Below are 21,191 nucleotides of genomic sequence, written 5' to 3'. Positions count from 1 at the left end.
TCCCATTGGCCATCGCGGCGGCAGCGGCGCGGGGTGGCGGAGGAGCGTTTCCTAGCAGCGGGCGCCGCCATGGCGCCGCGGCGCGGCGGGCCCGTGGGGTACGCGCTGCTGTGCGGGCAGGCCCTGCTGCTGCTCGGTAACCTGCTGCTGCTGCACGGCGCGTCCCGGGGGCTCCCGCACAACGGCACCGAGCCCGACCCGCCCGCACCGCCTTCGTGGGCCTACACCGACCCGCAGGCGCCGCTGGTGCTGTGCACCTACCTGTGAGCACCGGGGTGGGATGAGGCGGGGGGAAGCGGCTGCTTCGCCTTCCTCCTCCTCTTCCTCCTCCTCCTCCTCACCGGCCGCCTTCCCCGCAGCCCCGAGGAGTTCGTGGAGTGCGAGGAGCCGGTGGACCACGGCGGGAACGCGACGGCGCAGCAGGAGCTGGGCCACGGCTGCGTGAAGGTGAAGGGCGGCGGGAAGGAGGGAGGGAGGGAGGGAGGAAGGCCCCGAGCTGAGCGCCCGTTGCTGCCGCAGTTCGGCGGGCAGGCCTACGGCGAGGTGGATCACACGCGGGTGCAGTGCAGGGCGCTGGACGGCATCGAGTGCGCCGAGCCAAGGAGCTTCCTGCGGGGCAGCCGGCCCTGCGTCAAGTAGGATGCGGTCCCCCCCGTGTCCCCCTTCCCATCTCCGGTTCCCCTTGTTCTTCCCCCCCCCCCTCTCCGGTTGCACCGCTGCCGGCCCCCCGCCGGAGGGAGCCCCGCGGTAAGCAACGAGCTCTCGCTGCAGGTACACCGGCCACTACTTCATCACCACTCTGCTCTACTCCTTCTTCCTGGGCTGCTTCGGAGTGGATCGGTTCTGCCTCGGCCACACCGGGACCGCCGTGGGGAAGCTGCTGACCCTGGGCGGGCTGGGGATCTGGTGGTTCGTGGATCTGATTCTGCTCATCACCGGCGGGCTGATGCCCAGCGACGGCAGCAACTGGTGCACGGTGTATTGAGAGAGCTGTGCGGACCCCGGCGGTGCTCAGGGGGGCTGCAGATGGACCCCACTGCATCAGGACAGACGGTGGCCACACACCGAAGCCATATCATGGCATGCAGAGCAATTACTCCTCTTAATGTACAAACCTTGGACACGGATTTGCTCAGGATCTTATTTTGCTTGTTTGAAGTAATCTGGATCTGAAGGTGGTCAAACAAATCCTTAATAAAACCTGGAAGGAGCGGGGTCCACGTCCCTTCAGTCTTGGCAGGGTCCATCCAGCCACCCAAGACACAGCCACTGGTGTGTAGGTTTGTGGTCCTGGGCTTTGCAAGCCCTTCAGGTTGAGTAACACAATGTTATAAAGGCTCTGCTGGAGGGATTAGTTCTACATTATTGGTTTAAACCCATGTTTCGTGGGGTAGAGTGAGCAGGAGAATCACTTTCTGCTCTCTTGCAGGCAAGCAAAGCCACGGTGCAGCTATCACAGTCACTGCCCAGGCTTCTCAAAAGCAACACTTGTTGATGTAACTCCATGCTCATACTACAGAAACATCAGCCACAGGACACTGTGACCACTGTAGAGTGGTGCAGGGCTTATTTAAATGACCTCCTCCTCCCCTGCCTCATGTTCTTTAAATCCCATGACCCTGCAGCGGTGACCATTTGTGTTTTACAAACCTGTTAAATCCCAGCTTTGCCTCCTTAGGCACCCAGAGCTGCAGGGAAGGGCTGGAGCTCCCATCTGTGTGCCCCTTCCAGCTCCAGCCCAGTGCACAGGGTGCTGGTACCAAAAGGAGCAGGAGCTTCAAGCAGCCTGACAGCCAAAAGAGGAAGAAGCCCCACCAGATGCAGGCTGAAAGCTACTGAGCTGACTAAGAACAGGAAGAGGAAGCTACAGTTAAGTCACAACCAGAACCACACACAAAATCCATACGTGCACAAATCCTGTCCCGTTTGATGTAAACCTCTGCAGATGCACACACGCTGTTCTCACATGGTTCTGCAAACTGAGCACCCTCCCATTGTCTCATTTCTGCCTCTGTTACTCCTGTTGCTGCCTCCAATGGAGCTGCAGCAGGGCTGGGAATTCTGCCCGTTCCAGTTTTGGTTTGTGGTTTCTTGCAGCAACGCCTCCTCTTTAGGGAATGGGGATCAGATCCCATTTAGGTCACGAGTAATCTGCGTTTGGCAGCTTTCAATAGGTCTCAGAGCAGTGTGGGGTGGGGGGGGGAGGCTCCATTGGGAAGCTTCCACATTCCTCAGGCCACTGGAACAACGGTGCTGAAAAGCCCACGGTGGGGAAAGAATTCTACAGCGAGCCAGGGAGAGGAATCCCAACAATCCCATGTGCAAAAGCCCATTGTTATGAGCATCCCCCATGTCCTCAGCCCAGCCAACAGCAGGACATCACGTTCCTCTTGTGCACGAGGCTGCTGTGGACCACACTGGGGAGCAAGGGATGGGATTAGTCTCTGTCCCCTCATTTTCTAGCAGTGAGAAACGACATCAAAACCTCTTTAACAGCAGCAGCCGTGATGCTCCTTTGCCCTCCACTCAGTGCTTTCCCCACTGACGCTGGTGCTCAGACCCTCCTGGCAAACATCACCCACCAGACACAATGCAAACAGCCTGGAAAAGCAACTGGGATTTCCTTCTTTATTCAAAAACACAGGGAAAAAGGGGGGGGGGGGTCCATCTCCTGCAGGAGTTACAGGTGAGGGATGGGAGGTGGGTACCGGCACCATGCAGCATCGCTCACGCGAGGCCCACGGCACTAAGAGCACTTGAATCCACAGCTGAAACCACCCTGGCGTTCCCATAGGAAAGAGCAAACGCATCTTCACACCCCTCTTCCCACACCAGACACCTCAAACCTTGCACACATCCCTAGGAAAGCAGGAAACCCACAGCACACACAGAGATGGGGGGCGGCAGTTTTGCTTCAGACATCACCACAAAGCTCCATCGAGGTCCGTCTCCACTTGCTTGGTCTTTTGGGATGGGAGAGAAATTCCTCCCTATAACACCACCCATATTACAATGAGGCTGGAGCCTGGCTCGGCTTTGGACACGTTTGTCTCACATTCAGCCTTCACGTTGTCCTGGGGATGTGGGGAGGGTGGGAATGAGAAACGGGGATGTTGCAACAGCGCTGGAGCCGCTGGTAGTTTCTCCTCCTGCATAATTAACCCTAATTGTGCAACAAGCTGCTGCTTTCCCATCCCAGGCCCCGGGAATCTGCAATTATCAAGCAACACCAGCACTTGGTACTGCATGGGGTTGAAGCCTCACACGAAATAACCCCCATCCCTCTGCATTTGGTGCATCCAGAAACGAGGCCAGAGCACCAGTGCCAAGTGCTGCGACTGTGATTGACCCAATCCCTAAACCATTCCCGAACCACCACATCAGGAGCCAAGCCAGCCTAAATATCTCAAACACTGGTGCAAATAAAGCCAAAAGAAGGAAGAGCATGATCTAGGGTTCTACAATTAAATAACAAACACTCACCCTGTACCGTTTGCATTGATTCCTGCTTGGTTTCATAGTTTCAGTGTTCTCCAGCATCTCCATGCACCCCCCTGAGTGTACCCCTGACTTCAGGGGGGTCCTGTCACTGCCTCCCCGCAGGCTGCCTGCCTGAAGCAGCCCCCCTGATGCAGGCAGATGCAGTTTTAACCTTGTTAAGCTCAGTCAGGCTCCTCAGAGCTCAATTGCTAAAGCTTTGCCCCATCCCAGGCTGAGCTGGAGCCCTGGGAAGGGCAAGGACACACCGGATCTATGAGCTGAGAACGTGTTGTGACAAGGAAAAAGAAAGGAAAACAAAAGAGGAAAGCTTTCCCATCCCTACATGTGCTGCTTTCCACAGTGCAAGGACATGACCAAGATCATCACCCCACCACTAACCCAAGGCACTGAGGGCCTTAGGTCACACCAACACAACCTGATGCTGACAGCAGGGATGGGGAGCTGCTTCCTCACTGGTACCCAAGTACTGCACATGCATTTCAGGATGAGGATAACAATCTCATTGCCCAAGGAATGCCTGAATCCATACCCTATTTATCACACCTGCTACAGGAGCTGGTTTGGGTATGGAGATGACAAGTTCACATTGAACAGAGGACTTCTGCTCATTCTCACATCAAGGCTGCAGCAATGAGGCCTCCCGGTGCCATTAAACACTCCTGTTTCATCGCTGCTTCCTCAAAGCACTTCACCCCCAGGCAGGGGTGCCCAGAGCAAAACCAACCCCATCCCTGAGCATCCCCAGAGCCACCGCTGCTCCACAGGTACCAAGAAGCCTTTTGGAGGAGCTGAGCCGGGGCTGGGGTTTAACAGCAGCCACAGGTATCAAAGGACATCATTCAGAGCCAACAAGGATGTTGATGCAGCAGAGCACGCAGAGCTGCTCTCCTAGGGAAGCTGCAGTTGTCCATCCACAGGCAGCTCTGTCCAGCTGCCCAAGGAAGGATGAGCAGCACAAAAGGGGAGAAAAAATGGGTTTTGTCCCAAACAGAAGAAAGGCCACGCTCCCCTTCCCACCTCCGAGACCTCCTGATGCTTCCTCCACGCTTGGGTTTGGAGGGAGAATTATGAGGATGCAGAAGATGCCCCCTTCTCATCCAGGCCATGCTGGGGACCAGCACGGAGGCAGCTTCTGAAACAGGGAGGCACTGGGTGGGGAGCAGGCAGGATCTGGCTCCCCAGGGTGCTGGGATGCGGGTCCAGCCGGATCCTGCATCACAAGTGATGGAGGGATGGGGCCACTTCACCCCGCTGAGAGGATGGGAGTGAGCTCGGTCCTGAGCGCACGCATGGAGCATCCTGGGCACGCTGCACACCCCGACCCCCCCCCAGCAGCTGGGGATGGCCCCGCTCACACATCGGAGGTCCGGATGCTTTCATCATCCAGGTCGAAGGCAAAAGGCTTCTCCTTGAGCTGCTGCGGCTCCGACTTGTGCCGCACGCGGGTGCCCGGTGCGGTGCCGGCATCGCGCTCCGTGAGGACCGGTGTGAAGAGAGAGTCCCGGAGCACCTCCGGCTGCTTCCCTGGCACCGGTGTCCAGGGCTGCCAGGAGGAGGTGGCAGGGACCCGGCACAGCGCCCTCCGCTCCTCCGCCACCGGCCTCTGCTGGGGCTGGGATGAGGAGCCCCCGGGTCTCCCCATGGATGTGGATCGCATGAAGGACATCTCCTGCAAGGACAGGGGTGGGTTTGGGCATGCGGTGCTGGGAGCTGTCTGGGGACCAGCACCAGGCCCTTTACACGCTGAAAGGGGATAACATAGCCCTAAGCAAGCTGGGAGTCTGAATTAAACAGCTCTTTGCCATCAGTCGGGCTCTTGCTCGTGCCTCAGTGCAGAGCAGGGATTGTGCCAGTCCTGTTCAATGGGAGATATTCACTTTTCCAAGGAAATGAACACAGAGAGGGCAGGGATCTCCTCCTGGAAGCGGGTACCCAGCGCTATCACCATCCACTAAACAGGTGTCTCTTACATTGGCATGATCCTCATTTGGCACTACACACGAAGCACAAGGGATGTGACCTACCCTGGGGCGGGTTTTCAGGGCCTGGACTGCCCCTGTGATGGCTCGGATCCAGCTGTGCATGTCCTCAGGGCTGTCTGCCTGCAAAACACACCAGCCCCAGTGAGGCTTTGCCTCCTTGCAAGCCCCCACTGCCACGGGGCCTGATCCCCACCACGTGGACCCACAGATGGGCAGGCTGCGCTAGGCTTGGTACTAACATCCCTGCTTAAACATCACCACAACACCCCATCTTCCCCTGTAGAACATGGGCCACTCTCCACATCGCAGCATTTTCATATCAGGAATAGATAAAGCAGTTAAAGGACAAGAATTGGGGTGTTACCAATGGGTCTGTATCTGCCATGAGCCCTGTGCGCATGGGGACCTGCATCCTCAGCATCGCACATTGGCTGCTCTTTGGGTACCAAGCACGCAGCATCCCCAGCGTGCTGCTGCCTCCAGCAATGGAAGAGAGTGGGCAAAACCTGCTCCTTGGATCTCCCTGTGCTGGGCTCTGCTTTTCCTGCTCACACAAATCGCTGCTGGTATAAATAAGCCCAAGGGGAGAAGTGAAACCACGCAGCTCTGGGTGAAGATGCCACAGCCTCATCTGGTGTTTGGGGGTAAGAGGCTGCTGGGGAACAGCCCCTCTGCAGCAGCACAGGCTGGGGAGAGCATAGCTTAATGCCCAGAGACACAACTGGCCCCGGTGCTCACCTGGATGTAGAAGGTCCTGGAGGTTGTGATGATTTCAAAGAGGTTGTCCCGCATCAGGAGGTCGCTAGGGACAAAAGGAGACAGTCACTGCCCAGAAACCATTGTGGATGGAAAGTGATTGGGTTTATCCAAGGGGAAACCTTGGATCTCATTGGGGTTTTGGGAAGACTCCAGCTCCCCACAGACCTTCAGCTACACACACACTGCAACTTCTGCTGCCTGCAGGTAACCTCCCTCCAGACCCAGGGCTACAGCAGGGCAACACGGACAGAGCATTACCCGGACTTGACCAGGCACTCATGGGTCTTGCAGACATCCTTCAGGAGAATGGAACGCAGGGGCTCCTTGTCCTGTGGCGACAAGAGGAGATGCTGATGGGCTTGCCTGGCCTGGGACGTGCCCCTGTGGAGCATCCCGGGCTGCTCACCTGCTCACACTTGTAGTAACTGATGGAAAACTCATCCAGAACGAAGTAACGGCGCTTCCAGCTCTTCCTCTGGATAAAAGAGGTGGAAACTGCTCAGTGCTGGGCTCTGGGGTGCCTGCTCCTGCATCTGGAGCATCCCCGCAGCATCCCCGCTGCATCCCCGCAGCATCCCCGCAGCATCCCCGCAGCATCCCCGCAGCACCCCTGCAGCACCCCCGCAGCATCCCCGCAGCATCCCCGCAGCGTCCCCGCAGCATCCCCACAGCATCCCCGCAGCGTCCCCGCAGCTTCCCCGCAGCATCCCCGCTGCATTCCCGCAGCATCCCCGCTGCATCCCTGCTGCATCCCTGCAGCATCCCCGCAGCATCCCCGCTGCATCCCAGCAGCGTCCCCGCAGCGTCCCCGCAGCTGCATCCCCGCAGCTTCCCCGCAGCATCCCCGCAGCATCCTCGCAGCATCCCTACAGCATCCCCGCAGCATCCCCGCAGCATCCCCAGCCTAAAGGGGTGCAGGAAGCCCACAGCCCCACCTTGAGCTGCCCCCCAGCACTCACCACGTTCCCCTGCTTCACGCAGTACCCACTCTTGAGTGGGGGGGGCCCGGCCGGTGCCTTGGTGGCCGAGGGGGGGACGTAGCTCTGCGAGCGCCGCAGCAGCGGATGCGCAGCCACATCACCACCGTCCCCTGCATCCCCCCCGTTCTGGAACAGAGCACACAGTCAATGGGGACAGCAGGGATGGGGGGTCCCTGCTAGGATGGAGGGAAGAGCAGCAGCGAGCACTGAGCCATGGCCTGGTTGCAATGCCTGGGTGATGAAGCAGAGCTGATGCCTCACTGCATGCAGGCTGCTGGCCGAGAGCTGTTCACCCTTTTGGTGCCCACATGTTAAAAGCAACGTGAAGAAGTTGCAAAGGTGATAGAGAAGTGATTTGAGGGCTGAGAAAACCCCTTGCAGCAGTGGGGTTAAAGGATATCCCTTCCCTGCCCAGCTTATCCCACACTGAGAGGTCAATCCACTGCAGCACAGACCTTCTGGGGGATACAGGGCCCAAGGAGCTCCTTCATCCGGCAATGGGAGGCAGAGCAAAGGAAGCTGGAGCTGGACAAACCCAGGTTAGGAAGGAGGGATGCTTTCCAGCCGGACAAGGGGATGTGTCATGGGAATACACTCAGGAAAGTGGTGAGGTCTCCACAATTCCACAGCCAAATCCTCCCGGAGGAGCCTGAGGTGGCCGGAGCTCAGGCAGAAAAGCTGACCTTCCCCTACCTGCAAGCTGTCTGTGCAGGGGGACACACGGCCATGTACCCAGCGCCCATCCCTGGGCTCACCCCCAGCACTTCCCTGCACATCCCAAGGGCCAGATCCTGCTCTCAGCATCACCCCTGGCTCCTCCATGCTGTCCCTGGTAGCGCCCTCCCTTTCCCTTTGGCAGTGCAGAGGATGGTTGAGACGAAGCACGTGTCCAAAGGCAGATCTGGTGCAATGGAGGGATGCTGCTGGCGGGTCCAGCAGTGATCCCACTCTAAAACCCCTTGGGAAAGAGAGGAATTGTGTGAGGATGGAGCTGGGGCTGCTGGGGGGGTGTGTGCAGAGCCAAGGCAGGAGGAAAGAGCAGCTTTAACCCACGGAGACAAAGAGGAAAAGTCCCAGAGCTGCTGCCAACCGCCTGCAGACAGCAGAAAACCACTGCCACCACCTCCTCCTCTGCTCTATTTTTAGTGCTGATAAGAGATGAAGCGAGGCCCAACACCAGATGGGTGCCCAAAGGTGGGAGACACCGAGAGCCACGAAAGGAAGGGGGCACAGAGGGGATGGATCGGTCCCTTTGGCTTTGGGGTCCCTCTGCCCCAGGTGCCTCGATGAGGGATGCGGATGGGTCAGGATGATTTGTAGCCTCCTCATCCTCACACTTCCTCATCTCCTCACGCTTCAGAGCAGGACAAAGGGTGCTAAGTGCAGCTATTTATACAGCCCTGAACAGTGGGGAAGGGTTTGCAGGCACCGAGCTGGTTGCCAGAAATGAAAGCACAAACCAAGAGCCCAAACCAGCATCACGGAATGGTCTGGGTTGGAAAGGACCTTGAGATCATCCAGTTCCAGCCCCCTGCCATGGGCAGGGATGCCTCACACTAGACCGTGTCACCCAATCTGGCCTTGAACACTGTCAGGGATGGAGCATTCACAGCTTCTCTGGGCACCCTGTAACAGGGAAGAGCTTATATCCTCATATCCAACCTGAACTCCCCCTGTTTCAGTTTGAACCCATCAACCTTGTCCCATCACTCCAGTCCCTGATGAAGAGCCCCTCTCCAGCATCCTTTGATGCTCATTCCCTTAGCAGTGGGGCTCTTAAAGAACAAAGAGACCAAAGCAGGGCACTGGCATCGCAGGGATTTCAGCCCTGGGATGGGGATCCTGGCTGCTCACCTGGTTGATGGAGATGGGTGTGTGGACCACCACCCCCCCGATGATCTCAGTTTTGTAGGCGACCTGGGGCTTCCTCTCCTGCGCCTGCAGCACCACGGGAGGCTTCCTGATCTCTGTGGCCGCTGGGATGCTACCACCCTTTGGCACCTATTGGAGAAGGGAAGGGGTGAAAGGCTCCGCTGTGACCATCACCTCCATCCTCCCCATTGAAGCAGTGAAACCCACCCGATGAGCAAGCCACCCCGGTTAGGGCAGGTGTGGTCTGCAGGAGGCAAAGATGGGAGACGAGGTGTGAGAACCATGGAGCATCACCTCACATGAGCCTGTGAGTGCAGCTCAGCGCCTTTGTGGGACTTACTCCTTTAATTGCCCTGCTCTAATTACAACCTGGTTTAATGATGAGCCCCATGTGTGGCTGAGCTGCAGCGCCTGCAGGGGGTTCACACACTCAATCCCATGTGTCCTGAGCCCATGCACTCAGCTCGGTGCTGAGGTTGTGGCATTTAATGCTCTTTGTAGACCTAAGAAGCAAAGAGAAGCCAGGCCTGCTCTTGCACATTGGTTTCCCCACAGCGACTGCACCGCAGTGATTTTAAACTAAGAAGTTATTGGATAGGGCCCGATCCCCAATGGTTTGCCATGATTTTCCCTTACAGTTTACAAGCCACATTTCAGTGCATGGTCTCATAAACCCCTGCTAGCATTGAGCATGGCAATACTGCTAACTGCAGTCACACAGATGCCTGCAGCACCCCAATCTTTCCCCCCATACCCCAGTGTCCATAGCTGAGCATCACACTCAGATGGAGCTGCTCCCGCTGCATGGGAATGGGATCCCCATCGCCAGGAGCTGCGGGTGGCTGAGGAGCACTGGTACTGGGTCAGTGACCATGAATTCATGGTTATATGAACACAGCAGTAAATGAGAGGAGACTGAGGATGAGTTCCTGCGGATGCAGGCACCGTGATGCACGGCAGCACAGGGCATTGGCTGCAGCTCATCACAAACCCCCGTGACCCACAAAGAGTGAAGAGGGAGTAACTAAATGAGTGGAGCACAAGGAAGATGCCCTTGGAGTGGGTTACAGTCCCTCCAACAGGAGGGAAACGGCCCTGGAGCAAGCGGGATGAGGATGGGGATGGCTCCCATGGAACAACCCACTGTGTGTGTCCCATCCCATCCCAGCAGCGGGGCAGGGAGGGTGAACACAGGAGCAAGCAGCAGCAAAGTCAACCCCAACCAGGAGGATCCCTAGGGATGGTGAAGGGGGGGAACATCCCCTGTCTGAAGGCAGACACTTGAGAGGGGTCACAATGAGGATCCTAGCACCTAACCCTGCCCTGGTGCAGCTTGAGGCTGGTACCGCAGCAGGCTCTGAGGCCCATCAAGGCAGGAGCCAGCAGTGTCAGCTGGAGCAGAACCCAACGCACCGTGATCTTACTGGCCCTGTTCAGAGCCTCCACCCAGTCCTGCAGGTCCTGCTGGTCACTGGCTTGCAGGAAGTAGCGCTGGGATAAGGCGTTGATAACTGCGGAGAGAGGAGCCAGGGAATCCAGAGCTTTTGCATCATTGAATACAATAAAGAGCGAACCAAAGAGCTCCTCCCAGCCCCGACCCCATTTGCAGGTATCAGTCCCAACCTCTCGCATGGGACTCTTCATCTCGGGCTATATCCCTTGTGGGGAAGTGATGCAAAGGCAACGCCGTTCCCTTGGGACAAGTATGTGCTTGTGCTGTCGTTGCTGGTGCTTAAAACCCAAGGTCATGGCTCATACACGAAGCACAGGGTTGGATGGGATGCACCACGCCAATGCACCAACAAGGACAGGAGCTTATGCAGGCATTAGAAAGGAGAAGACCCCTGTACTGCGCATGGGACACATGGGAGGGATTGGGAAGCACAGCAGAGGCAGGGAAGCACCACAAAGGGGACCCCCAGGGTCCTGCCTCCCCACTGAACAGGGGGGTCACAGTGACAGGACCAAACAGGAGCATCCCCCTCCCTTCCTGACCACTGCTGGCAGGTCCCATAAGCATAGGGAGGGCTCCTGGTGGGGGGGGGGCACCCATAACACAGCACCCACCGGGGTCCCCTCACTCACCAAAGCAGAACGGGGTTTTGGGCTTCTGTTTCGGGGTGGCGATGCTGACCTGCAGCAGAGCACAGGGAGGAAAACACTGAAGGTGATGGAATGCGATGGGAGAGCCGGGTGCCTCCATCCACATCCCTGGGATGGAGGGGAAGCCGCTGGTCCCCGAGCTCCAAGCCAGGCCATGCTTCCCATTCCCCCAGCAATGAGCATGGAGCCAAGGGAAGGGCAATGAGGAGCTGGGGCAGCTAAAGCACAACCCAGCCCTGAGTTTGTGCCCGAAACCTCGTCCTGCAGCAACTTCCATTTAGCCCAAAACACATGGAATTTGTGAGCGAAATGGGGAAGGTTCAGCTCTGGCGTTGCTTCATCTGTGCTTAATTTATAAGTCATGATTCAGCAGGAGCAGGGAGATCTGCCCCATGCTCCATCCGGCTCCAGAGGGAGCTGAGCCGGCATCCACGCATCTCAGTCACCAATAGGTTCTTACCTATTGCACTTCATCTGCCCCCCCGTGGAAGCTGGATAATGCCATTAAGACACTCAAACAGCTTCCCAAAGGACTCATCCTTCAGGGTGCTGCCCTTTAGCACTCAGGCTCCCATTGCAGGAGCAGGATGAGCCGCTGCCTCTCCCGGGAAAGCCGCACGGATACAGGGACAAAAGGGACATTACCTTGGAGATGTAGGTGAGCTGCAGGGAGCCGACAGCTCCCGCACCGATGGCCAGGTTCTGCAAGGCAACAGGAGTTAAATGACAGGGAGACGGTACAAGGGTCCGGGCTACCCATCAGCATCCCTGCAGGCATCTCCCCTTCCCTTTAGTGAGGAACCCACTGCGTGATGCTCCTCAGGAACGCTGCTGCCAACCCCGGCTCTTTTGAGCTCAACTGGGGCAGCTCCAGATGCTGGGCACAAGCAGCACTGATTCCATCCCCACCAAGCACCCAGCTCCCAGTCTGATGCCTGCAGCACCACACCGCTTCCATAGGCGACGAGGAAAACCCCTTCTCTCTCTTGTAACCGCAGCATCCATGGATGCGGAGCCGGGAGCAGCGCCGGTGCGTACCTGGGGGTTGTCCATGTACCACAGGAGGCAGTTGGCCTGGGTGTCCAGGATGAAATACCTGCGCAGGAACTTGCCACAGGTCTCATTTTCTTCAATGTCCAGGAAGCCGCAGATACGGTTCTGCCGGTCCAGGTACGGCATTCCGGGCTCCTTCTCACATCACCCTGCGGAGCAAGGACAGCGAGAGGTGGGTGCTCTGCTCCACAGGGAGCCATCCCAATGCATCAACGCCAATTGGGATGGCAATGGGATGGATGCAGCCAAGCTAACAAGAGGGAGAGGGCAGGGATAACCTGCCAAGGGTTATCCTTACTTGCCTGCCCTTGCTGAAAACCAAAGCATCTCCATAGCCATCCCTTCCCCATAGAAATGAGCATCAGCCCCAGCCCCACACATGGCTTAAAGGAGGAGCTGAGGTTTCCCTCCTCTGCCTCACAGGTCCCATTCCCAGCCTTGCCCAAACCTCCGGCTGCCTCTCCCCATCCTCCTGGATTAATACATGGGAAGCAAAGCCAAACTGCTACCGCTGCACCTTGCTCCATGGGGACGCTGCCAAGCACAAGCGTCACCCAGTGTGACAAGGAGGGTGCAGCGTTCCAGCCCCAGGGCATGGAGCAGGACCAGAACAGCCCAGCCAGGAGCTCCAGGCCTTGGGAATACCGGGAGGTGCAGATGGACTCAATCACAGCACCACAGCCGCTGTGATGTGCCAGGGCAAGGACAGCTTACAGCCCCATCACAGCAATGTCCGCATCCCACCGCATTGCTCAGCAGCATGGGGCACCCCACAAAGCACCCACAAAGGGTTGGATGCACGGCACCAGGTCCCTGGGAACCGTACCAGAAAGGAATCCCAAAGTGGATGCGGTGCCAGAGAGAGCCCAGGAAATGGGGAGCAATCTGCAGCTCCGAGCAGCAAATCCATGCAGGCGGGATGCTGAGTCAGCAGGAAAACAATCCCCATCGCCATGGGGCTGTGCCACCGGCTCTGTGCACCGATGCTGCCCAGAGGGATGGGAGCCCCTGGGCACAGCATCCTGCCATAGGAATGGGTGGGGATGGAGGCAGCGGTGACCAAGAGCGAGCCAACCCCAGTGTGGTGTCTCTGATAGAAGAGGGGGGGCTCATGCAGGTGCCCGGAGCAGAAGCTGCACAAACAGAAGATGTCATGCAGAAAAAGGAGGAAATAGCGTTGTTGAGCTGCAGTGGAGAGGGGCCCTGAGAGGCGAGTGTTGTGCAAGAGCTGCGGTGCAGCTCTAAGGTAGAGGTGGCAGCAAACAAGGCGACCTGGTGGCAGGATCAGCCTTTATCACCAGGCTGGCAGAGATGGGTATCAGGGCTTTGCAAAGAGGGAAATGGTGCTGCTGCAGTGGAGGAGACTGCTCCGAAGCAACCCGTTTGTCCCGATGCAAAGGGTTATTGGGGCACTTCCCATTTCACTGCTTTTGGGGGGGATTATTTGGGGGTGGGAGTTTGCAGAAGCAGATTCCCCAATGCCTCAAATTCTCTCTTCCTGCTGCTAAGAAGAATCCATGGGTTCCTGCTATTGAGAGGGATAAGGAAGAGCGAGGAGCCCCCAGCCTCTTGGGGCAGCAGTGCTGGATCCATAGGACACCTCCTGAGTGTCCCAACCTTCCCCTCTTCCCTTCACTAACAGGGGTCAGCCCATGAACCAGCTTCATCCCCTGTGAGACACGGCGGACACTGCACCGGCAGCAGTGATTTATGGATGATGCCCATGCCTGATTCAATGGGATCTTCCAGGACTCGGAACAATTGACTTCCCAGCTTTGTCCCACCAAAAAGCACAACCCTTTTCAGGCTCTGTTAATGGAGTGACGGGAGAAATAGGGCTACAGAAGAAGGCAGAAACACCCTCTTAGCTGCCTCTCGAGATATAGGGAAGAGCTTCCCAGCTGGCTCAAAGACCTCATGTGCAGCCACACAGCCAGACTTTCCAGGAAGCTTCCCCAATCCATCACCCCTGCTCCCAGCATTCCCAGCACAGCCATGGCAGCATGACCCAGGGACACCCTGCAGCAGCAATGGAACCGGAGACCCGACATTGAGATGCCAGCACCGCATCCACAGCACTGCAAGCATCCGCATCCTCCTCTCCCAGACCTGTGCAGGACCCCCCCTCCGGTACATGGGGGGCTCCTGGTTGCCCCTACACAGCTCCCAGCCGGCCCCAACCGTGCAGGGCGATGCCTGCGAGCCGCAGCGGTTGCACCACAACTTCCTTTTACCTGGTCTTGCAAAGAGCTCGCCCTGCCGACGTCTATCGGGCGGCTGACACCGGCAGACGGAGCCTTACCGAAGTAACGAACCTGTTGAAGGCAGGCTGGGAGCAGCCGGGATGCGCTTCCTCGTCCCACCACAGAGACACAGCCCGGGGAACACGCTCCCGATAACTGCAGCTCCCGCATCCTCCCTGTGCTTGCTGCCGACCCCGCACACCCAAAGCGGGGAGCAGCAACGACCCCGCTCCCAAACTCGCCACCTCCCGTTCTTGCCATCCCCAAGCGCCTCCGAACCCCCCCCATACACTCCGACAACCGGGATGCAGCCAGCACCGGGACCGGAGCTCCGGCCGCATTCCCGCACCCATGGACCAGCCCGACTCGGGGCCGCATCCCCGCCCGCTCCCTCCGCCGCCGCCCTTCGGAAGCCCCTTGTGGTGCGGATGGGGCCGGTGGGGACGGGGACGGGGACGGGGGGGAGCCCACACTCACCCCGCGGCTCCCTGCGCTGCGGGGCCGGCTCCGCTTCTTTCCGGGTTAATTACGTCTGCCATGAGCAAACCCGGCCCCGGATGTGAGTGCGGGGCGCGGGGCGGCTCCGTGCCCGCGTCCCGTCCGCCCCTCACCGCACCTGCGGAGGCACCGGTTCGGTCCAGCCCCCCCTCCACCACCCGGTACCCGCTGCGGAGCGGGGATGGGGCCAGCCCAGTTCCCCCCCATACAAATCCCCCCCCAACCCGACCGAAAACCGCTCCGTAAATCAACGCGCTCCAAACGCACCGGGATGCGCCCCCGGCCGAGCCCTTGAGGGCAGGAGCCAGCCCCAGTGAGCAGCACCGAGAGCATTCCCATGCAGGAGCAGCGCTGGGGTCCTGGCTAAGTCAGTCCTCACCGTGACACAGAGCCCCCAAAGCCTCTGGGGCATCGTTATGGGTTTACAAAGGCCACTGCTTTATGGACATCAAACACAGCAGCAATAGGGGTAATAGGGGGTAATAGGGGCAGGGGAACAAGTGCCATGGGCTGTGGGTGATCACCACCAGTTTTCATAGAGTGCTTGGGGTGGGAAGGGACCTTCAAGCTCATCCAGTTCCATCACTGTCAGTCAACCATCTAATTCCATCACCCACACCCCAAAGATCCCGATCACAGAGCGTTAGTGATGCCCCTCCGGGTACCAGCTCTGCAGAGTCCCCATCTAGAGACTGTCACCAGCTTTGCTCCTCTCCATGCAGCACAAGTGACCCCAGCACCCAGCTCTGTGCCCCGCAGGGTGTCTCTCTTTTCTCCCATGTCAAGACCAGATTCTATGCATTTGAAGGTTGTTTTCCCCCCTGAGCATTGAGCACTCACTGCACATCACCTTCTATCAACACATTGCCTCAATCCCCAGCATTTCCTATGGCCTGGGTCACTTTTAGAGCAGAGCTTTCCTCCCTCCCTTCCCATGGCACATGAGATGCCCAACTGTGTGACACAAAACCACAGCCTCCTGCCCATCACAGGCCCAGGGGCTCTGCTGTGAGAGGCTCTCAGTGCGCACTGCATGGGGATGAGCAGCTCCATGTGGGGCCCTGCACGAGCATCGCTTGCTGCTGGAGCTCAGGGTGGATTTGGGGAGCAGGAAACCCCCATTTACATGCATGGGAAAGGCCCAGCTTTCTCTTTGGAGCTGCCTCTGGCCCCAAAGTGCTTTCTCCCAGCAGGGGTGAAACCAATCATGGTGCTGCAGAGAGCACCCTGCTCTAGTGGAAGGTGTCCCTGCCCGTGGCAGGGGTTGCAGCAGGAGGAGCTTTAAGGTCCCTTCCATTCTGTGGTTCCCATTGTTCACAAGGGGTTATTTTTCCCTAGGAATTCCCAGCGGGATGCTGGCAGAGCTGCATCACTCCCTCAGCCCAGCCCCACACCCAAAATGAATGAGCATCATTTCTCAATTACATCAGGAGAAAAGCAGCCCCGAGCTCCCTCTGCCTCTCCTCCCAAAGAGCCCCAATGGACCACACATAACCCGAGCTGAGACACTCCATCCTGGGTGCCCTTTGCTGTGTGTGATGGCAGGATTTGGCCTTGCCACTCGTGTACCTCCTAAGGGAAGGATCACCCCTCAATGCAGCTGGGCATTGCTCCTTGCACTCCCCATCCATACCCTAAAGCCCATCCTCACCCAGCTGCACACACTGATGGCGCTGGAGCCTGAAAGCACGGAGAGCTCCTATAGAGCTCTTGAAGCTGCTCTAAGGGCAGCAAAACCTGAAGCATGAAGAGCCACCCGTTAAGGAAGCACAGGCCACAGCACCTGGGTCACACTTAGATAACATCACCCACCCCGAGCGCATCTTCCTCTTCCCCTTCCCGCTGCTCCCAGTGTTCCACACTGGAATGAGCTCCCCGGCCTTGCCCAGTCTCCCCCCTCCTCATCCCTGCCTGCTTTGCAGACACTAAACTGTTCCATGGGGTATTTTTATACCAGGGCATCTCTCACAGCCCTTGTGACTGGCACCGTGTCCTACCCAGTCACACGGCAGCTAGTCACACTGCTGCTCCTCCTTCATCCCAGGAGCCTTCCCGTTCACATCCCACCTTTCCCTATGGGGTTTGCTGCTGGAGCCTGTAGAGGGGTGCAAGAACCCCCTTGAACTCACAAGGACACCCCATTAGCACACAGAAAGAGCAGAGCATGCCCCTACACCACAGCCTTCGCATCCCACCAGCATCCTTCTTGTTCCCAGTGGAAGAAGCAGGCACAGAGCAGCTTTGCCCTCCCCTCTTGTGTTATCCCCCCTGCGTGGGGTTAACCCCCCCAGGACCCCATAGCCGTGCTCTCCAGGGCTTCCCACCCTGCAGCACTCACCCAGGGCTCTGTCCCGGCAGCATCCTGCAGCAGGGAGCTCCGTGCCTGGAGCCGAGCCGGATCCCTGCTCCTCTGTTCGGACTTGCCCCTGCTTGGTTTCAGTACCTGTTCCCTTTTTGCTCGTCTCATGACTAAGGGAAACTCCCACAGGTTGGCTGGGCTTCCAGGCAGAGCTTTGCTGCCCGCACCGAGCTGCATTCCCTGCACTCACATCCCTCTCCATGCTCCCAAGCATCCTGCCCCTTCATCATCCCCCTTCCTTTCCCCCTCAGTCTTGTCCCCTCGCTTTCATTCTCTTTTACTCTCTGTGAGCACTGGGAGCTTTGTTCTTATCCCAGTGGGAATCCCCAGCATCCTGCACCCTCCCCAGCGCTTCATCTCCTCCATACCCAAACCAGCACTGCCTTTCTTCACCTTAAACTGCAAGACCTCCCATGCCAGGCCCCTTTGCCTGCATCAGACCAGCCCTAGGAGGGCTCTGGGCTGGAGGAGGGCTTCTATATGGGATCACTTTAGGAGGTAATGATGATGGGCAGCTGTGGAGCACACCCAGGCAAAGCCTGATGAAAAGAGAGAATGGGAATCTCCTGGGGCTGTCGCTTTGATCCCATTGTGGCCAGGTCGGATGGGGCTTGGAGCAACCTGGCCTAATGGAAGGCGTGGAACTGGATGAGCTTTAAGGTCCCTTCCAACCCACCCCATCCCATGATCCCTGTCAATGAGGAGCAGGGGCTGCAAACAGGGTTTTCAACTGCAGCTTTTATTGGTGCGATGGCAGCTCAGCCTCTCCATCCTTCACACACAGCAAACCCCGACCCGCGGCCCTAGGCTATGGCAACAAGCAGCTACCCCATTGTGTCCACTCAGACCCAGCTCAGCAGCAGCATCCCGGCCAGTGCAGCCACCAGCAGCCCATGGAGGGGCTTGGAAGGGGTCCCGGCCCCATTCTTGGAGCCCCGCTGCCCATTGCAGTCATCACTGAAGCAGCAGCGCACGGTGGCCCCGCTGGAGCCGCCACCACGAGCCTGGTCACAGAAGGCTTTGTAGGAGCAGGACTTGATGATGCTGTCTGCAAGGAGAGGAACAGGGGACATGGGGTCAGGCCCTGCTACATGGTCTTAAGGCCCTTTCCAACCCTAATTGTTGTGCTGGGGCAGGGGAGGGAAGGAAGAGCTGCATCCCAGCAAGGCTGTGATAGTGATGTGGAATCAAAGCACCCATAGCACTGCTGTGGGAGCCAAGGAGTGGTCCAGTGGCCAAGGGATGCCCCTGTGGTCACCCAGCTCATCATCACACAGCCCTGATGTGAAATAGGGACCTGATATGGGTGAGAATATGAATAGCCCAGGCTGTGGAGTGAACCCAAGGAGGGAGGCTGGGTTTGGGAACAGTCCCTGTCTGTTCCCACATGGAAAACTAATGGAACGCTGTTCTGAATGGGAGCTGCCTGCCACAAAGGACTTTCCTTACACCAGCAAAGGGCTGTGGGTGCCCTCGGACCAAAAGGATGCTCCTGAGGGCTAAAAAGGTGGGAAACACAAATGGCTCATCCCTGCTTCACAGGGACAAGAGGAAACAGGCTCCCTCCCATCCCCTGCTTCTCTTTGCCCTCTGGTCCTTCCCCAGCACACCCAGTCCCCCCGGCCCAGGCACTTACTGGGCGCAGTGATTGTGGAGCAGGCATCAGCGTACTGGGGGCAGCTGTGGGAGCCCTGCTTGTTGCAGTCGTTCTCGTTGGATGCGACACATCTGTGGCATCTCAGTGCTTGACCTGTGTGAAGATGGGGAGGAGGAAGAGGAGGATGAGGAGTGAGAGCAGCAGCAGCGGCATCCCAGAGCCCCTGTATCCGACCCATCTCTGGATGCTCCCCAGGCGTGTTAGACAATAGCCAGCCCCTGGTCTTGCAGTGCTGTGTGAGCCAGAGCTGATGACAGGGGTGAGAGCTCTTGGATGCTTTAGGAGAGGGAAGCACACAGCAGGAAGAGGTCCCTGCTCCGTTTAGGAACCGGTGGAGCAGATGTGAAAGTGATGGTATCATTTAATGGTGTCATTTAACGACTTTCAATAGCATAAGCGTTAAATTCCTGCAGGCAAAGCCCCCCCAACCCTAGATCTGAAGATCCTGCCCCTGCCTGAAACGAGGAATTGTCGGTTTTGATGGATATTCCCACTGATGCTGGGACTCAAACCTGGCCGCGCTTTGCCGGCTGAGCAGAGCCCTCTCGTGGCAAGAGCGGCTTGCGGGAGGCCGGAGCTCCCACCTCCATCCGCTGGGAAAACCGATGGAAAACTGGGATTTCAGATGCCGTTAACCCACATTGACCCCCGGCTTCCCCAGCGGCATCGCTTGTAGCCCAAAACACCGCCACGGTTCATCTTTTCTTGTCCCAACCATCCCGACATTGCTCATGGCACAGCATCGCCGCCCTCCTGCCCTTTGAGATGCCTTTTGGTGATTCCACCTTTGAGGAGCTGCGTTTTGGTCCAGCAGCACCAGAAGCTGCTGCTCCTTGGCTCAGGTACCTCCTTGCTCCACCAGAGATGGGGATCAGGAGGCTCCACAGCCTCGGCTGGCAATGTGAAAAGCAGGATGCTCTTTTGGGTACCAACATCCCCATGGACTGCCGGTTCTCTGCAGGGATGGGGGCACCCAGCAAGCAGAAGAGCAGCGTTTCCACAGCGATTCCCTCCCATCCCAGCGCTGCCTTGGACACTTACTGTATCCAGCCAAGGATGTGACAAGGGCCAGGGCCAGGAGGGTCTTCAGGGCGGACATCCCGGCTGTGCGCAGCACAGGGTGCTCAGCGTCTGTTTTGTCTTAAGGTCTTAGAGCTAATCTGCTTGGGCTATGGGATCACCGGGCTGGGGATAACGCACTTACTGCAGCCCCTGCCTAATGCCATCTTAGCCAGGGAGGACGGGACACGGATGCCAAGGACATGGGCAGAGCATTGGAGGTGCTTGGTGGCTGGGCTCTGCTTTGGGGACCGGCTCCATCTCCAACACTGGTGCCTTTCATAGACCGTGGTCATTCAGGATAAGCCCTCTCCTGCCATTTGCAGCAGCCAAGCTGGGCATGAACCCTCCAAAGAGAACATCTGGAGATGCTCTGGACACATCAGGAGCCGTCCCCGCTTCACATGGGCTGTGCAAGGCAGTCTCCATCCCAGGAGAGGATTCCCCTATGGCCATGAAGGTGATCAGGGGGGATTAAGCAGAGTCCCTCTCCCTGACGCATAGAACCTAAACCCAGCTTCTCCACCCTTGCACACAGCAGGAAAGGTTTCAAGAGTGCTAAACACGGGTTTTATTCAGGCAATGAAACATGGCAACAAAAATATATTAGTAATTGTTAGAATAATCTCATTTGTGTGAGTATAACTCTTACAAATATTTACCTGACATAGAAAAGGGAACTCATGGGACATACAAAACCGATGGCAATGGCACTTACACACGTGGTGGGAAGCGACTGGGGTCAGTGCAGGGAAGCGCCTGCCTTGGGGGGAGCCATCTAAAGTCAGGGCAGTTCCTCATTGGCACTTTGCTGGATGCAGGGATTTCACCTCTACCGCAAGCAGATGATGACAAACACCACGATGCTGTGACCCCAAACACGGGTACCCACAGTGCTCCCCTAACCGGGATGCGTCCTCACTGGAACGTAGCATCCAAAGGGGATGTTAGCTCCAGGGCTAAGCCAGCCCCATCCACAGCTGGCTCCTGAGAGCAGCATCCGGGATGCAACAGTCCTGCCTGCTTGCAGCTACAAACACACGCCTCCTATTATATAGAACTATAACCATTATACATATATATATATATGTAACTATAACCATATTATAGTTAATAAATCATTCC

General features: G+C 57.7%; 2 protein-coding genes across 3 annotated transcripts; one reads left to right on the top strand and one right to left on the bottom strand.

Moving 5' to 3' along the window:
• Positions 1-32: 32 nt before the first annotated feature.
• TM2D2 (TM2 domain containing 2) lies at positions 33-1,212 on the top strand. Its single transcript, XM_061349713.1, has 4 exons — positions 33-263; positions 360-447; positions 520-635; positions 772-1,212. Exons 1-4 carry the CDS (start codon positions 70-72, stop codon positions 983-985), a joined length of 612 nt encoding a protein of 203 aa, XP_061205697.1. The 5' UTR covers positions 33-69; the 3' UTR covers positions 986-1,212.
• A 2,662-nt stretch (positions 1,213-3,874) lies between these two features.
• Positions 3,875-15,237, bottom strand: PLEKHA2 (pleckstrin homology domain containing A2). Of its 2 annotated transcripts, none has more exons than XM_061349699.1 (12): positions 15,216-15,237; positions 12,236-12,399; positions 11,843-11,899; positions 11,180-11,228; positions 10,508-10,605; positions 9,077-9,223; positions 7,202-7,348; positions 6,649-6,717; positions 6,501-6,571; positions 6,222-6,285; positions 5,526-5,603; positions 3,875-5,170 (listed from the first exon to the last, which is right to left on the bottom strand). In XM_061349699.1, the coding sequence occupies exons 2-12, from the start codon at positions 12,374-12,376 to the stop codon at positions 4,853-4,855; spliced, it is 1,239 nt and encodes a 412-aa protein (XP_061205683.1). In that variant the 5' UTR covers positions 12,377-12,399; positions 15,216-15,237; the 3' UTR covers positions 3,875-4,852. The 2 variants fall into 2 exon arrangements, with proteins under 2 accessions (XP_061205683.1, XP_061205682.1); XM_061349698.1 differs by lacking the exon at positions 15,216-15,237 and adding an exon at positions 14,485-14,547.
• Positions 15,238-21,191: the final 5,954 nt, after the last annotated feature.

This window comes from Neopsephotus bourkii, unplaced genomic scaffold (assembly GCF_033783945.1).
Source record: "Neopsephotus bourkii isolate Nb327-2 ecotype Australia unplaced genomic scaffold, CSIRO-AGI_Nbou_v1 NB_457, whole genome shotgun sequence".
NCBI classification, from domain to species: Eukaryota; Metazoa; Chordata; class Aves; order Psittaciformes; family Psittacidae; genus Neopsephotus; species Neopsephotus bourkii.
The sequence above is the reverse complement of the archived record's forward strand: the minus strand, read 5'-3'. Positions and strand labels throughout refer to the sequence as shown.

What these genes read in the sequence shown, in the direction of transcription:
- TM2D2 (XM_061349713.1), top strand. Translation starts at nt 70, where the DNA reads ATGGCGCCGCGGCGCGGCGGGCCCGTGGGGTACGCGCTGCTGTGCGGG. An exon ending in TGGGCCACGGCTGCGTGAAG is followed by an intron (nt 448 to 519) that starts GTGAAGGGCGGC and finishes TTGCTGCCGCAG; the next exon opens with TTCGGCGGGCAGGCCTACGG. An exon ending in GGCAGCCGGCCCTGCGTCAA is followed by an intron (nt 636 to 771) that starts GTAGGATGCGGT and finishes CTCTCGCTGCAG; the next exon opens with GTACACCGGCCACTACTTCA.
- PLEKHA2 (XM_061349699.1), bottom strand. Translation starts at nt 12,376, where the DNA reads ATGCCGTACCTGGACCGGCAGAACCGTATCTGCGGCTTCCTGGACATT. An exon ending in GCGTGAAGCAGGGGAACGTG is followed by an intron (nt 6,718 to 7,201) that starts GTGAGTGCTGGG and finishes TCTTTTATCCAG; the next exon opens with AGGAAGAGCTGGAAGCGCCG. An exon ending in CCCTGAAAACCCGCCCCAGG is followed by an intron (nt 5,171 to 5,525) that starts GTAGGTCACATC and finishes CTGTCCTTGCAG; the next exon opens with GAGATGTCCTTCATGCGATC.